Source organism: Phacochoerus africanus, chromosome 3 (assembly GCF_016906955.1).
Source record: "Phacochoerus africanus isolate WHEZ1 chromosome 3, ROS_Pafr_v1, whole genome shotgun sequence".
Lineage (NCBI taxonomy): Eukaryota > Metazoa > Chordata > Mammalia > Artiodactyla > Suidae > Phacochoerus > Phacochoerus africanus.
The window spans coordinates 138,011,914-138,030,304 of NC_062546.1; the positions used below are offsets into that span (position 1 = coordinate 138,011,914).

Consider the following 18,391-nt stretch of genomic DNA (forward strand, 5'->3'; position numbering starts at 1 on the left):
CTCCAAGCTGACCCTAAGGTAAATCTTTGCTTCTTGCCCACTTTCACAGGCTGTTTAATCACTGAATCATTCAGGCAGGAAACAGATGGCACATTTAAATGAAGCCCCAGAGAATGTTTTCATGAAGGGGCCATTTAAAAAGGTCATCAAGGTAAGGGAAAAGCCACAAGGAATAGGGAGATCCAGCCACTGGTCTAAAGGAGCATGGCAGAAAGTGATGACGAGACCCCTGAGAAGGTAGTCCTCATTGTAGGAGGGGCTATCTGACTGGAAGTGGGACTATGCTGATGAAAGCAGCACTGCCAACTAGAGCAGCCTGGCAAAGAAGAAACTGGGAAATAAAACACCCAACTTCACTGTTCTCCCACTGGTGCTTTCCTAATGGTGTTTTCCTGCTGGGGCTTCCCATTGGCCAAGCCAATTTTGATCCAGAGTAAGAGAGCTCATTGATTAACTTATAAAATCGCCCTCACACAGAGCAGGATGGAGGAGCATGAAGAGTGATTCTGGAGGAGTAAACAAAATACCCTACTCAACCATAGCAACTTGAATTTTTAAATACAGTTTTGAGGGCTTCTCTTGGCATCTCAAATGGTCATCTACCATCACACCATTTCCAGATCCCTCTTTTCCTCCTAGAGTCACCAGCTTACTCTAGCATCAGTTTTTTCTCCTACCAGAGACCATGCGTTACTGCTTATAGCCCTGGCAGGTCACTTCTCCCCAGTTCATTTTATACCTCAGATTTTCTTTTTGTCAGTGTGGGTAGACCTGGGTGTGTGTGTGTGTGTGTGTATGTTTAGCTCCCCTTCTCCCCCACTTTGTGTAATAAAAATATCTTCAACTTGTTATAAAGCACCATTAACCAAAAGTAACTGGGCAAACAATAAAATAAAAAATGTAATCTTTATTAGTTTTGCACATTTTTAATGTTGGTTAGCATCAGTTAGGGTAATAGTAGCATTTTCCAGCATGCAGTTCACGAATACAGTTTATCTAAGTAGACTTAAGAAAAAGAGGTGCCTATGGTTTGCTTCTGTAAGAAACACAAAATGTCCTGACAATATAAGTTCACTACTCTCTGTTCTTGCTGAAAAAAAATTGTGAAACCCATGTTATATTCTGAGCAATCTAGAGCAGTATGACTCCAAAGAAATTAAGACATAAACAGAAGTCAGAAAAAAAGGATAAAAATGAAAAATAAGCATTACCTTCAATCAGTTAGTGTAGGCGCTACCAAAAATGTAAATAAAAATTTATACCTTTTTCCAATTGCAAAGCATAATTTGGATGCCGGTTGTGAACCTATTTTTGCCCCTGAAAATTATTAAATAATCTAAAATTAGCAAATGTAATAAAAAAAGCCGAAATCTACAACTACCTAGTCTTGTTTTCATGTCTTATTTAGCAAATTTCTTCCATGAAAAAGTACTATGGACAGAAAGTAAGAAAGTGATTGTGATATCAATCTCAAGATAATTTCCTCTTCATATTTATGTACATAATGCTGAAAAATAAAATAAAATGACTTTTTACAGTATTTATATTTGCTTATAAAATTCTAAACACATTTTAACAGGTTAAGCAGTGTTTTTTTTTTTTAAATATGACTGTACAGTCGGGCTATACACCATATGTTATCCACTTAAAATTTAAAAATAACCAAAAAGCTGTTAAAGTGCTGCAAACTATTGCTTAATGACTTAAAGAAATGAGATCTGTTGAAGAGTTTCCTTGACTTTACCAATGACATATGGTTTCTCATAAATGAGGTTCTGAACAGCAGGAGAAACCAGATACAGCAGCATGGTAATAGAAACATGCATTGATAGCATCCAAACTACCTATAATGGTACGGAATACATTATATTACCTGTGTAAAGCTTGCACTCTACATTTCTTGTGGTACATATTTGATGCAATAAATGCTGTGCTTAGGTCATTATTTGTTTGCTCAAACGTGCACCACAGGGTAAAATGACTATTTGCATAATAAATAGCATTTCAGTAACATATACATTGTCAACCTTGCTGAGCTGAAGATGGCTAAACAAAGTGCAGGAGTAAGCAGAAATTTATAGAGCGGTCTTTAGTGGGGGAAGCAGTGCTCATTCTTCAGTTTTTTAAATACTGTAAACAGAAACATAACATTTACGACTCCAAACATTTGAGTGAAGTTTGCACCTGCTAAGATTTAATGGACTACCCCCCAGAAATGACGGACTTGGTCTAGGGGCTGGGTTTGACAAAACAAGATCAGCAAAGCACCTCCAATTATGGCCTAATTACCCCTCCCAAAAACATGGATGGAATTTAAGAACTCCTTGTTTTCCTCTTGACTTTTTGTCATGCATGATCGCTAAGTGTAGCATGCCCTCATGCAAACCACATCTTTGTGCAGATGAGAGGGCCATGTGATTGCCACAACGCCCGGTGGTATACTGTTAAAGAGGTCCTTTTGTCTATTTCCCAACAGAAACCCCGTTTACAAAAATAGTCACATATAATAAACAACATATGGACTAAAAAAAAGATGAATCCACTAACTGACTTTGTAAAAATGTGACAAATGTGGCAGTTGAAATGCAAAGAGTGGATACAATTGCTACACTAAAGTGTTTCACGTTAATCCTCGAATTCTAGGTTTGCACCCCTTTGAACTGGTCCCTACAGTCCGAGTAGCCGTTTTGTCTCTTGTCTTCAGCAGTGTCAGCTGGTAGTGAGAACAGTAACCTCCTGTCAAGGTCGTCTCCCCTTTGCACAGAGTCACAGTTTTCTGACAAGGGGTCACCGTCTGATTGTAGGCACTGACCTTAAGTAGATTTGTGTAAAAACAGTCAGTTTGGCATTGACCTCCTAAAGGAGTCCTTTTGACAAAAATACATCACCTTCACAGGCTGTAAACAATTTGCCACCCAGTGATTTGTATTTATTTTTATTTCCCTTTGGCTTTTTCATCTTTGCCTTCTTGCTCGTGTTTTTCCACAATTGGCTTTGTTACCCGATCATAGGAGGGTGGACAGGCTGCTGTGGACATGGTCAGATCAGTCTTTTCCGTCATAGAGTTTTCATTTATTCTGTCAATTATCATGTCTTCTTTTACAAGAAGGTTAGCCCCGCCTTTGATTTTATTTTTATTATACGTAAATGAAGCTTGTTTTACAGTTCGCTTTAAAAGGTGGCGCCTGTAAGCACGCTGAATAATAACCGCAGATACCTCCTCTTGTTTTCTTTTTAAAGTCGTAGTTATTGGCTGATAGGAGACCTTTGATGGGTTTGAGGCCATGAATCGCTCTTCCATCTGTATTCGGAGAGCATCCATCTCTCCACTCTCCCCCAGAACACGCTTCGTAAAAGCAAATAAGATGTCAAGACAGTGGATGCGGTCCCCACTGACCATGGGCAAATCCATGGCAATAAGCTGGAGTTTGTTTGGTTGTGGCAAGTTGAGGGGAGGTTCAAGAGCAGCTGCAAACTGAGAGAGCTTTTCAAATTCCATGAACTGGGTGGCATCGGGATCAAACTTCTCCCACACCTCGTAGAACATCTCAAAGTCATCCTCACTCAGGGGCTCTGCACTTTCTTCAGTAGCAACACTGAAGTTCTCGAGGATGACAGCGATGTACATGTTCACCACGACCAGAAATGATATGATGATGTAACTGACAAAGAAGAAAATCCCAACAGATGGGTTCCCGCAGTCTCCCTTAACTGAGCTGCCAGGGTTAACTTTATTGGGGTCACAATCAGGTGGTTTACTGTTGAGAATAGGTGCTAGCAGTCCATCCCAGCCAGCAGAGGTGGTGATCTGGAACAGGCAGATCATGCTGTTGCCAAAGGTCTCAAAGTTGAACATGTCATCAATTCCCACCTCCCTCTTAACATAGGCGAAGTTGGACATTCCAAAGATGGCGTAGATGAACATGACCAGGAAGAGCAGGAGGCCGATGTTGAACAGCGCAGGCAGCGACATCATCAAAGCAAAGAGCAGCGTGCGGATCCCCTTGGCCCCTTTGATCAGACGCAGGATGCGGCCAATCCTGGCAAGACGGATCACTCGGAACAGGGTAGGGGACACAAAATATTTCTCTATCAACTCAGCCAGAAACATACCTATAGATAAAAGATGAGAGTATCAATTAATGAAGTTATCCATTAAAAGAATACTCAAATTTCTGTTAAGGCTCCAAGGTAAAGTTCAGAGTACTGAAACTCAGTTACCTAATATTAAATGTGACATACATAAGTATATATCATATTCTATAAATAAGCCTTCCTTTTGGCATTCAGCAATTAAATTCAACTCAATATTTGCTATGAACTAAATTGTGTCTACCCCGCCCCCAAGTTCATACATTAAGCCCTAACTCCCCAAGGAGGTTGTATTTGGAGACAGGGCTTTTGGGAGACAATTATGTTTAGATGAGGTCATGAGGTTGGAGCCCTCAGGATAAGATTAGTGCCCTCATGAGAAAAGACACTAGAGAGCTGGCTCTCCCTTTCTCTGTGCCATGTGACATAGCGAGAAGACTGCCATCTACCAGCCAGGAAGAGGGCCTCACTGGAAACCCATCATGCTGGCACCTTGACCTGGACCTCTAGCCTCCAGAACTATGAGAAAATAAGTCTCTCTTGTTTAGGCCACCCAGTCTGTGGTAATTCATTTTGGCTGTCCAAGGTGACTAAGACAATGTTCAATTCACTAAGGATTTTATAGTACCTTTTATCTTTGAGGGATAGCTCTAGACTATTTTTAGCTTATACATAATCCTAAGACTAAATCTAAAAAAATAACTTAAAAATTCTCAAGTCTCTCTGAAGAGCAGCAGCCAACACTGTAAGTAAACTTTCATATGAAAATGAATATAATTTTTTTTCTGAACTGCCAAATCATATACCCTTTAATCAGGCCTTCCCCACCTAAAAATACTGCATTTTTTTTAAGGGCCACACCCATGGCATATGGAGGTTCCCTGGCTAGGGGTCAAATCGGAGCTGTAGCTGCCGGCCTGTGCCACAGCCACAATAACGCCAGATCTGAACCATGTCTGTGATCTACACCACAGCTCACAGCAACGATGGATCCTTGACACACTGAGCGAGGCCAGGGATTGAACCTGCAACCTCATGGTTACTAGTCAGATTCATTTCCAGTGTGCCCCAATGGGAACTCCTAAAAATATGTGCAGTTTTTAATGCTATTTTCATCTCTCCATGAACTTGATGCTTCCCTAAGCTTCCACTGTAATATTTTTATTTATTTATTTATTTATTTATTTTTTTGTCTTTTGGTTGTTGTTGTTGCTATTTCTTGGGCCGCTCCCGCGGCATATGGAGGTTCCCAGGCTAGGGGTCCAATCGGAGCTATAGCTGCCGGCCTACGCCAGAGCCACAGCAACGCGGGATCCGAGCCGCATCTGCAACCTACACCACAGCTCAGGGCAACGCCGGATCGTTAACCCACTGAGCAAGGGCAGGGACCGAACCCGCAACCTCATGGTTCCTAGTCAGATTCGTTAACCACTGCGCCACGACGGGAACTCCCCACTGTAATATTTTTTATATGTATTTATATACGCTCTGGTGGGTTTCTAAAGGATTTAAGCTGAAGCTCCTTCTGGTTTCCTGTGTCTGGTGTTGGTCTCTCAGCCCTCTTCCTTAAAGCTCCTTTCTCCATCTACCTTTTAAATAGTGAAATAATGATTGAGCTGAAGAGGAGCTCAAGAAACCAAGTACCTTTGAATTATACTACCTCATTCTGTAGAGAATAGTTAAGTGTGTGTGTGTGTGTGTGTGTGTGTGTTTATGAGAGAGAGAGAGGAAAGAGACAGAGGGAGAGAAAGAGATGAGTACAACTAAGTACCCTATCCACAACTGATTACACCACAGATTAGTTGGGAATTAAAGGCTATATACAATATATGAGTTGGATATAAGATCAACTTCGTCAGAGAGAGGAATGGCATAAAAATCTGCCCAATGCAGGTGCCCCATATCAAATGGTAAAATATTGACCCCAAGAAATCATCAGGTTTAGGGAAGAATGAAAACTATAGGCTCACAGACAGACTTCTTCACTTCACTGGAGCTAGAGTTGTAATCTTTTTTTTTTTTTTTTTAAAGCCTCACTTGGGCACATGGAATTTCCCTGGTGAGGGACTGAATCTGAGCTGCAGCTGTGATCCGAGCCACTGCAGTTAGATTCTTAACCCACTGTGCCATGGAGGGAACTCCTAGAGTTGTATCTAATGAAATGAGCTGTTGTTCATGTGACCTATTTAACATTACAAGCTTTGAAGTGTATGAATGATGAAATGATGTTCCATGCCACATCACTGCTTTTGTGATAATTACTATAAACTCATTTCAAAGTAATCTAGAAAATCTCTGAGATGCTGCATTAAAGAACCTACCATCTGCATTTGCTGGCATTTTGCTCTTAGTTTTAATTCTCTTTTCATTCTATGCTCTTTATTTGCCACCAGTTTCCACTCCTACCTATACGCTAATGACTCTGTTTCTATGTCTCTGATTCACTCTCTTCTGAGTACCAGACTAAATTTCTAGTCCTCTTTTCAACAGAGCCTTTTAGATACTGTATAGACTATTCAGCTTCAACATGTCAAAAACATTTCAATCTTAGTTAACAGCACATTCCCAGTTCAAATGAATAAAACTTTACTATACTGACAAATAAAGTACCTAGTCTAAAATGGATAGAATAGGATACAATACTCTGTGTACCAGGAGCCTTATTTTGTAAGAAAGACAAACACACTTGAATGAAATAAATCAAAATTTTCATAGTGGTTTTCTCTGAGTTGCGGGAATGCCTCTAATTTAAACTTGACTGTTCCAACTTTTGCTTTTATTGAGCTGAACTTAAGAGATGTGAAATACTTCTTACCTACAATGGAAAGAATGACAACCACAAAATCAAAAATATTCCAGCCAATTGTAAAATAATAATGGCGGAGGGAGATAAGCTTCAGCACACACTCTCCAGTGAACAGCACAATGAACACAAGGTTGATGCGGGACAAAATGTTGGTCACATAGTCACTCTGGTCGTCAGTTTCTACCATCATTGTGACCATGTTGAGACAGATGAGAATCATGATACTTATGTCAAAAACTTGTCTGGTTACGAAGTCAAAGACCATTCCTTGAAATTTGTTCTATAAAGAAACAGAAATGCTTTTAGCAACAGAAGAGTTTTCCTGTGTACATTAGCTTCTACATAAGAAATTTCTGCACTAATTGGTTGTCTAGTATTGTACATAGGAACCACTGGACCTGAATTTTATAAAAAATAGTTTATAGTGCATTAACTTTATAAACTGTGTTATCTAATTGCTATTTACTAATATATATTCCACAGAATAACAATTCCTTGTCAGAAGGGGATTTCTGATAAATATTGCATACTATACACTTCTCTGAAAGGCAGAAATACATATTAATGTACTAAGATTATGAAAAGTTAAGAAACCTGCTTAATTTTGTTTTACCAAACAAAACTGTTTTGTTTTGCTTAATTTCCCACTATCAGTAGACCATACAGCACTTTCAAAATATAGAAGCTATTATTTGTTAATAGATGTACTATATTCTCAATTGCCTTATTCTTAAAGAATTGTTATAGGGAAACTGGGATTTCCATGATACATCTATAACCTTATGCATTTAAAGTCCACATGTGACAATACTGATGTTCTTCCACCAAACGGTCTTGGCTGACACTGTCACACACAGACTATAGACTCTACACAGGGATAATCAGACCAGAATGACACTCCTTAGGCTTTGATGGCAAAATTTCATAAAACTTGTCACTGATCTGTGGTTCTGCTCCCCAGCTCTGCCTCTGTCCTTCACTGCAGGTCACTGTCTGGCCCATTTTCCTAGGTCACTGAGGGACTTTGAGGATATATTCTTTCTTATACTTTTCCTACACATAGTTGACTCATTTCTACCTCCAGTGTTAAGGCTTAACAGAGGACAATATATGTTTTTCATTACTCTCAAGAAGGCAACTCTTGGCTAGAACAATATGAATATAAATATTCACTAGTGTTTTATTCCCCAGTGTACCCAAGGAATTGTTTTACCCTCACGTCATTGTCGTAAAAATCAATACAACTTGGGATAAGCCTTCTCCATTTCACAGCAGTTGTTTGGTTGGTTCATCATGAAAGCATGACATTTGTAATTTATCATCCTGAATTGTACTTATTGACTCTGATTTCTGGAGATATTCACAATTTCTAAATTTATGGCCATGGATATGAATATTGGATATTGGAAATTTTCCTTCTCCAAAACACCCAGTACCTCTAATGAAAAATAAAATGGAAGTAAGGTGTTATTTCACTCAATACTTCATCGGTTTGTTAATATAGAAGAAATAAGCATGTTTTTTAACCCCATCCACAACTTACTTCTCTCCCTAACATTACTGGGCAACTACTCTTGAGTTATATGATCAATTTCTTGTGCACATCACACTGCCTTTGTGTCTTTTAGCATTTCATTTAGATGACAGTTGGGTAATCCTAAATGCTTTGAAGATAAGGGTGAATTTTCTGTTTCTTTTTCTTTTTAGGTCTTTCTTTTTTTTAAAAAAAAATTTTACCATTACCATAAAAGGTATGAATTAATGATGATCTAAAAGTGGAAGAAATATTTGCTGCTGGAAATGCTAGCTGCTATCTCTTCTGTGAGAAAAACCCATGCAAGTTTTTGTTTTTGTATATTTTTTCTACCACATCATTTGGTATTTCTTACTCCTGGTCGAGGTATAGGCTTTTGTGGCTTTTTCGATCCTAATTTTTTCATTGCATTATAGTATTTCTTCTGTTCTTCTGTCATAAAGATGTCTTGACCTCCAAAGTATAGAAAAGAAAGATCAAAACTGGTTAAAACTGTGTCCCTTTGCACATAGTCTTTCAGTGTTAAACTTAAAAGCCCTAGAATGGGACAGTTAAAAAACGAAATGAAAAATTCAACTAATTAACATATTCATGCCTGGGATTTTTAAATTGGAAAAATTAAAACTAGCTCTTAGTTACTGTAATTTATTTATTTCTCACAATCATCCAAAATTGACTTTATTATTTTCATTATTATTTTATGGAGGACAAAAATCCCAGAAACCAGAGGTTAGCTATTTTTGTCTAGACTGTATACTCAGGGAGTTAAAAAATATGATTCACTGAAACATTAAATACTTGGTTCCTTACAGTATACACACTGCCTTTTTGAAGATAAAGACAATGATTTTCTTATTCATATGTAGCAGAGTTAGAGTAGATATACTGAATGATGGTTTAGAGTTACTCATAAAAAGCCACTTTCACTCTCCAAGAATTGGACCAAAAAGATAGAAAGGAAACTGGATGAGTTGGTAGAAGAATTAGGGGGAACGTCAGAGGTCATAAGTATGGCAGGTATGGGATAGGCCAGTAGTACAGAGGAATGGAACTCAGGCTAATAAATGAAATGAAATGGCTTGATAGTGACAACAGGATAATTTAGTAAAAATCAAGAATGGGGGCAGAAATGTTCTATAATTAAAGTGTATTATAAAATGAAACCACTCATGATGTAAGAAGAAAACAGATTGGGCAAATGAGATAAAGGATCAGTATACAAAGGAAGAGATATAAATGGCAAAAAATAAGCCCTCAAAATAAGAGACATTAAAATTAAATGTAATTTTCATTTATCAAAAATCAAGTATCAAAAAAAGAGAAATGTGATTCTCTATATGATGTGATGCCAGTGTGATGCCAGTGAAACAGCAGTGACCTGACCACATCCATTTGCTGTTATTGGGAGTGCTGGGCATGTTATTCTGGGAAAGCAAAATTCTTGGGAATTTATCTTAAGGAAATAATTAAAGGCTTAAATTCTTTGAGAACAAAGACTTTTGACTGGGCAGTGTTTAAAGCATTAAAGATTAGAAACAACCTAAATCATCAACCTATTGGGAAATGGTTATGTAACTTATAATTATATATCTATACATATACATATGTATAGATATAGAGTGTGTGTGTGTATATATATGGAATCGTAACAAAATGGGAAAATACTTAAGTTAAAAAATTATAATTGCAGATAAAATAACTTCAATGACAGGGATATGTGTAGAAAAAGTTTGAACAGAAAAACATAAAACATGAATAGTGGTTACGCCTGAATAATGATATTTTTTTACTTTCTGTTTTTGATAATGTATAGATATATGGGCTTTATAAATGATAATTAAAAAGCTATTCAATTCAAGACTGGAACTTATAGTTTATAATTAAATATCAGGGAGAATGAAGTGGGAACATATAATAGAGCCAATAAAGGATTTAAAAATATGAAAAGAAATAGTAGAAGCAGCTTATATCTCAGGCCTAATTTATTGCAAAGAATCTAAAGTTTTTTGCTGGAAAATATATTTTAAGGAGGGAAGTTGTAGGGATAAAACAACAAGTTGACTCTGGGAAAGAGGCATATGGTTCTTTTCTAGTTCTTCTTAAATTATTCTCTTTCCCGGCAGCTGTAGCTCTGATTAGACCCCTAGCCTGGGAACCTCCATATGCTGCAGGTGTGGCCCTAAAAAGCAAAGCAAAACAAAACAAAACAAAACAAAATCATTCTCTTTCAAAAGAGAAAATGTGGTTCCTGTTTTTTTGTTTTTTAAGGGGAGAGAGGTTTTGTGAGCCTATGCACAACCTATGCGCAGTGATTCTTGGCTTTCGATACCGTAAAAGAGATGGGCAGTGAATGGCAGGTGGGAGGATGCAAAATAGATATTTTAATATTTAATTCTGTTTGGCTTCTGAGTTAAAGTACTTATTTGGTATTGAAATCCTTTCACATAATTTATTATCTCAGTGAGAGAGAAAATATTAGAGGTACTTATCTTCTTTTTTTGCTGGTTGAAATTATCTATGATGACACCAATAAACAGGTTCAAGGTGAAGAAGGACCCAAAGATGATGAAAATAACAAAGTAAAGATACATGTATAGACTTTCCTCATACTTAGGCTGGAGTTCCACCTACCAAAGGAGAATATTTTGTAAAATATTACAATACATTTTGATGCTAGATATCATTGATGCTTTTTCATGTAAATAGAAAATTTCTGAATTTTATCTGAAATTTATCTGAAATCAGTAAGTAGTTATAGTCTATATTTAGAAACAATTACTACTGGATACATGAATTTATTTAGCAAACAAAAACTAAGTTACTTATTTAGATGTTGTCATCCTGCCTTTACCATTATAACATTCATTGAATTTTTCAAATTGAGTAGACATAATTAGACCCTCTATTGTCTGAATCCTCAACTGAATCCTCAATCCTCTCTAGACTGTACTCATAATAAATAAGCATCAATCTATCACTTATCACTTGGTAAAGAAGTAAAGGATATAAATTGCGCCTTAATAGATTAATACCCTTCTAAAAATAGAGTTAAAAACCAATCAAACACACAAAACAAAATAATAAGTAACAATGAAATAACACAACTCTGAAGGATATCAGGTAGGTCCTCAATATAAAACTAAAGCCATTTATGAGAAATGTACATCAAGAAAGATAAAAGTGGGCTTATCAAGTCAGTTTAAAGATTACAGGGGCAAAAATCTTTCTATATGATGATAGACTAAACAGATGGGACCTCTGGAAAGATAAAGAGAAAATTCTAAATTTTACAAAGTTTTGAAGAGCAGAGTTGGAATGATCATGAATTTCAATTCTTTTGAAGCCTGAAAGAGGCTGTTGTAGGAGAAATTAAAAAAGTAGGTCTTAGGTAATATAAACTTAAAATAAATTGTTAATCATAGAAATGATGCTGGTATCTATAAAGGCTCCAGTAAATTTAGAGGTGCTATAATCAAATAAAAGAATGAATTTTAGAGTGGCTATTACAGAAATCTGAGGCTGCCTAGACAACATCCCTAACTTGTCCAATATGAAGGGTGAATATACATTTCAACTACTGATGGCAATCCTGTATTTCTTCACATTTGCTCTAACACTCCAAAATTATTACTGATTATATAATTGGTAGATTATACATATGTAATAGAAGGATATTTATTAGTTATTAAATATATGATGTGTTACTTTAGTTTGATTTGTATTGTGATATATCTTAGAAAGATCTTTCCAATAAATATTGCTATACCTGAAAAGTAAGCCATTTTTACTTTTAAAAAACATCACTGTAGAATCATTCCATTTAGCTGCTATACTCTGTTAAATTAATTTTGGTACCTAATCAATATTGTGAAAAGCCTTAGGGTATAAAAGAATACTTACATTTCTGGAATCAACTGCTGCATACATTATATCCATCCATCCCTTAAATGTGGCCTATTAAAAAGGACATTCATGTTTTACTTTGGAGTAAAAATAATTCAGACCTGAGGTTTAATAAATATTCTTACCGATGTATTTCTTTAAAAGGAGCATTTTGAAAGACATCTTAAAACACATTTTGCAAGGATTTTGGACCAACAATATCTTGGTCAGTCTTTTCATTTTTACAGCATATAATGAACAAAATGGTCATTTGGTATATCCTCCTGCTTGATAAGCAACTTAAAAATACTTCTCAATTCTTTAGAGTTAATGGAATCATGCAATTTAAAGTGCTATCAAAATTTGGTTGAATACTTTTAGGAATATTTACAAATGCCAACACACAGGGCAATATCTGTAGCAGCAAAACAGTTACAACTTAGATCTATCTATAAGGTGGTCACGGTGACTGAAAGTTTATGATTTCTCTTGATTTTAACACTCTTAAGGATCATACAGGTATACAAAAAAGTTAGAGTTGCAACTAACATTTTAAGAATATTGAAATATAAAATCTAGAAATAATCCTATATTTCACTTTCTTCTCTCTGTAATTTTTGATTTGAGAGGGAATTAATTTGGATAAGAAAAGTGAAAAATAGTATGATAGACACTTGGTATTCCCAAGTCTAATAACTTCTTTTAGACTAATTAGTTATTAATTTGCTACTTGTTCTAGGGTCTGAATTTTGAGCCTTGTGGGCCTGAGAGAATTATTCCTACATAAGGAGGTCCAGCAAAAAGCTTTCAGCATCTGTATCTCAGCCAATCTTTGTGTTTATAATACTAACACTTGTGAAGTGGTAGATATCATGAGAAGAAAGCCAAGCAAGGGTGCTTATGATGGCAGTGAAGAGAAAGTCATGATTCTCAGCTAGATAATAGAACTTATTTGTATATCGAAGAGGGAAATGTTGAATGTGTCAGTGGCTGAAGTCAATGAAAGAACATGTTTATTACACACCAGGTACAGGAACAGATATTTCAATGAATTGTTAATTAACAGAGAGAGGGCTCTGTCGAAAGCCAGATATAAACTGGTACTTTCCAGTTTCTTTAGTAGCAGAAATTATTTAACATCTTTTTGCAGGATCTTTATCTTACATTTTCAGAAGTGTTTAGCATTTTTAAGGGACTTCTTGGAATTTTTAATTTTTCTTTCTCAATTTTATGGAGGAAGTGATAAGCTTTAGTCATATTTACAAGTGTTTTTATTAGCTAGGGGTTAGGATAAGTGCCCAAGGAAATATCATCCTGTGTCTCTACAGTATTTAAAGAAATAATATTTGCCAAATTTTCAAAATCTCTATTCTAATTGCATGAGCATTCAGACTCAGTCAGAAACATCTACAAGGGAAATAATTTCTAACAAGAAGGTGGAAAGAATGTATAAAGGGATCACAGTATTGACACCTCTTAAAGAGATGCAGGAGGGTTTTGACCGGTGTGGTCTTGTTTGCTTGCTTAGTCTCTTGGTTGAACAAATGAAAACATAACCCCAGTGAAAGGAAATAGGCTTCTGGCCTGAAAACCCTGCAGAACCCCAGGAAAAAACTTATATGACTATTTTTTTTTTAAGTTGAGTTTTCAGTGGCCAAAATAGAACTTCATTTTTACAATGGTTTCAAAAGATCTGGACTGTGTTTTTATTCCCTGCTTTGTTGTGATGCAGCTACAAGAAGAACATCAAAATAACCTCTTTAAGAGGCCACCATCTTTTGTATTTTCATAAATTAAGAACTTTTTCTTTTGCGTAAATCAGTCTTAGAGACCCAGTAGTGAAAACATTAATATATAGGGGGGAAAAAAGACTTAAGTAATTGTACTGAAAGGTCATTTGGGGACAACAGCTACTTGTGTTTCATTTCCGTGTCTAGGTGTTAACTGGTATTATTCCATTTCACTATGAGGATCTAATCTTAAAGCCTACATATCATTCCCTAAGCTTCAGTCCGAACGATACAATTTAGTAGCAGTTAATGCCTACCAATTAGTTATAATCCAACCAGGTGTGCTAAGCAGTTGTGTTTTGAGCAGGGGGTGGGGGTGTGATCCCTCAGTGAAACAAGCTTTCCAATTGCAGTAGGAAAAATAATACATTTATTAATTTATTAATCTACTTGTTCATATGGGAAGAGAGAATAATATGAGAAGAAAGAGAAGATCTTTGGAACAAACTAAAATACCTGGCCACTATTGACTACATCTGCACTGCTTAAATATACGTTTGTTTCACCCATCTGGGCTCATAAACTTGCACTAATAAATCAAAATTTGAAAAAAGGAAATATATTATAAACTTTCTTCTTAATAACTAAATCATAGCTACATGTCATTACTTTGTTATCATTCCAAACAATAAACACATTTCAGAGAAAAGAGTATTCACTTACAACTTGAAGCAAAGAGAGATACCCAAATCCTACATTATCAAAGTTTACTTTCACATTTTTCCATCGGGCAGTCTCATTTCTTTCTATTAGTATTAGGCAATCAGAATGATTATTCACTTCGCTGATGTCAAATATGTCACCAGTTGTGGTGTTAACACAGTGGTAGAATTTGCCAGCAAACAAATTTACGCCCATGATGCTGAAAATTAGCCAGAATATAAGACAAACCAGGAGCACATTCATGATGGATGGAATTGCTCCTAAGAGGGCATTCACAACCACCTAATACACAAATGGAAAAAAAGAAAAGTCAGAATTCTTATTGATTAAAAGAAAAAAAAAAAGACATTCCCCTAGTAGTCTTCAGTCTTTCTAATTTTTTCTTTTTTACTATCAAGACTATTCTAGGATATTTAAAAGCAAAGTAAAAAAGTCATAAAATGAAATATATTCTTTCTTAAGCAATACATTTAGGGAAATGAATATAAATAATATAACAATGATAAAAAAGTTTGAAAAAAGAGAAGAGGAAGTACTAAAAGGCTAAAGGAAAAACAAAATCAGAGGAATTTGCTGCCAGATTGAAGTCAGGAAACTTGTTTATTAGAAAAAGATAAGTAAGAAATCCTAACAGAAGATTAACTCATTAAAAAAGGCAATATATTAAAGAATGAAACTAAAATATTGGGACAAGAGTTGGTTTGACCAATATATTTTAATAAACTAAAAATTCAGGTGTATAAATATAGAAATATTATTAAATACCTAATATAGTTTTGTCCTTAATTATTCATGCATTTCTATGACTAATAATCATTTTTGCATAAGAAGCAAGACAATTTAGCATTATGTATTTCATTAGATCATCACATCGTTTATTTCAAGCTCCAGTCATATCAGTTGTTTCATTTACTGAGTTTAATTTGTTAAACTTATTTTAAATGAAACATAATAGAAATCAGTTTCTTAGGAAAATAAGATAAAGAGGGATGCCATATTTGGGATGATAGTTCCCAAATCTGATGTGATTACATCAAGTTCTGTGCTAAATAATTATCTACTCTTCTTTATTTTTATGGAAACATCTTTCCCCGCTTATATTTATTTCTGGACCAAATTTAAAATCTGAGTTTGTGTATTTAGCAGCACTGTAGGGATGACTGTCCTTGCATCCACCTCTCTAGTTCCCATTGGAGCTGCACAGGAGTAGCTAAGAGAAAGACAGGCCTCAAGTTGTTCCAAAGAGGCAGATGATGTCCCAGAACTGAACATCAATAGCTACGTTTAATTCTTCCTATGTTCCTCTATTATTCTTGTCAACCTGATCCAAAATAAACAAAAGGCATCAAACTATCTTCTAGCTGCTGTTTGATATCAGCGTATTTTTAAAACAAATTTTTTGACTGTCGAAAAAAAGAAGAGATGAGGCAATGCCTTATGCTTCTGAGCTGTGCTGAATGTCTGTAAAGAACGCTAGGCCTTCTAGAGTTACAACGGTGTGATAAGTGGGCCAAAGGAAATGATAAAACCACTCATGGTAAAGAAGGGAATGAGAATGAAAAAATTAAGTCAGCTGAATTATCTAGGCAGATCCAGATGATGTGGGCTATGGAGCCTAGCAAGCTGATATGTGGCATCTCACCTTTATCTCATTTGGCTATCTGCATTAATACAATTAAATAAGTCTGTATTTTATACTTCACTGTAAATGTTTGAATACACTCAGATTTCTTTTGGATTCAAGATTTGACAGCTGAAATCAAGTTATCATTTTTTCCCCTCCTTTCCAAATATTTTGTCTACCTTCCAGATTTAAAAGCTGATTTTACTGTGTATACACAAAGTACATGTTAAAATGCACATCTTTATCTACAACATCCAATTTAGTGTATGAGCAGAACACTGGTTACCTATATCTATTTCCTGAATTCTTTCCACACCAACCTGTAGGTCTCACACTTCTTTCTTCAAAACCTTCCTCACCTCTATCACTTCTCCATTTTCACAGTCATCATTCCTACTTCTGATATCTGTTGGTACATACCTGTAATATTTTCAGAGTGTTTCTTTGTTTTTGTTTTTAGGGGCACACTCAAGGTACACTGAAGTTCCCAGGCTAGGGGTCGAATCAGAGATGCAGCTGCCGGCCTATGTCACAGCCACAGCAATACCAGATCCGAGCCATGTCTGCAATCTACACCACAGCTCATGGCAATGCTAGATCCTTAATCCACTGAGCGGGGCCAGGGATCGAACCTGTATTCTCATGGATACTCGTCGGGTTCGTTACCACTGAGTCACAACAGGAACTCCCAGAGTCTTCTAATTTTTCCCTTCCTTTAATTCGTGTATGATGAATTAATCTTTCCCAAGTCTCATTTAAAATTATTTAATGTCTTCTCACTGATTATCAGATATTTTCCTTACCTTGATGTTCAAGTCACTCTTCAATCTACATTAAAGTTTTAACTTCCCTAGCTACCTGCTCTTCATGCCGGTCCAACTAGTATAATTACCATGCGCTACTAACATTACCAGAGAATTGAGATGACATTTCTTTTGAAATTCCTTGTCCATTTCCTCTCTTTCTGAAGTACCCTTTCTTTTCACAAGTTGTGGTTCAAACAACACTTCTGTCTTGGAGCCTCACTTCACCCTCGATTTAGCCTCCAAAACACAGAAGAATGTTTACTCTTAAATTCAAGAATCAGAATTCCAGCAGTGGACAGGATTACAGAAATCATTTACCATTGCATTCTCATTTGGCAAATGAGAAAAAGGAGGCTAAGCTAGGTTAAGTTCAGAACATAGACTTGAAGTGGCATCTAGTGTGCCTTCCGCTCGACCTCACTCATCCTCTTTTAAGAGTTGCTCCCACTTATCTGGTACCCATATTGCTTTGGATTGGAGTTCATTGCATTCTTATATCTTGACAGATAGTAGGCTTTTTCTTTTTTTTAGTTTAAATGAAAAAAAAACCCTATGTGAGAATTCTCCAAGGCTTGAATACAGTAATATAGCAGGGTGCTCTGAATATAGGACTATAAAAATGATGATTGAGTGAATGAATGAGGTAAAGATTAGCTCAGCATTTATTGATCAAAATATAATTTTAAAATGTTATTTGTAGATATGGGATGAAAATAAAGAGCTGGATACAATGAAAAACTTGGGGTTAGCTAATAAGTCTGAGGGGCTTCCTATGAAACTGGGGGTTGGATATACTCTACCATTAATAGTATTCAAGATACAAAAGAGTGACTTTCAAGATACGATTGGCATATATTTCGCACAGAGAAAAGATTTATATGAAGACAAAACAATTTGCTATTCAAAGGGCCACTTATATTTAAATTTTCATTAAATTCAGCAATGAAGGGTGAGAGGGATACCTGTCCTTTCCCAAGAGGCCCAAGCCCTTCCTTGGTTCAGCACAGAGGAGGTGTATTAACTCCTTGCAGGCCCTAGGGAACTGCAGTAATTGGTTCCCAGGTGGTGAAGGCACTAGGCAGAACTGGACTAAATAAATCAGAAAGAGGAGATTGCGGTTTCAGGATGCATAATAGGAGATATCCAAGAAAGGAACGAACCCTGGAGGTTCTTAAAGAACTAACCCTGGAGGCT

At 36.1% G+C, this 18,391-nt stretch overlaps 1 protein-coding gene across 8 annotated transcripts in view; it reads right to left on the bottom strand.

Moving 5' to 3' along the window:
• Positions 1-887: 887 nt before the first annotated feature.
• The window catches only part of SCN1A (sodium voltage-gated channel alpha subunit 1), a 172,496-nt gene continuing 154,992 nt past the window's right edge, over positions 888-18,391 (bottom strand). For all 8 annotated transcript variants that reach the window (XM_047772791.1, XM_047772794.1, XM_047772795.1 and 5 more), the window contains 6 exons: positions 14,768-15,049; positions 12,333-12,386; positions 10,922-11,059; positions 8,788-8,892; positions 6,908-7,178; positions 888-4,113 (listed from right to left, as the gene is read on the bottom strand). In XM_047772791.1, the coding sequence (XP_047628747.1) occupies positions 2,936-4,113; positions 6,908-7,178; positions 8,788-8,892; positions 10,922-11,059; positions 12,333-12,386; positions 14,768-15,049 (2,028 nt within the window). In that variant the 3' untranslated portion in view covers positions 888-2,935. The remainder of the gene's footprint in view (positions 4,114-6,907; positions 7,179-8,787; positions 8,893-10,921; positions 11,060-12,332; positions 12,387-14,767; positions 15,050-18,391) is intronic.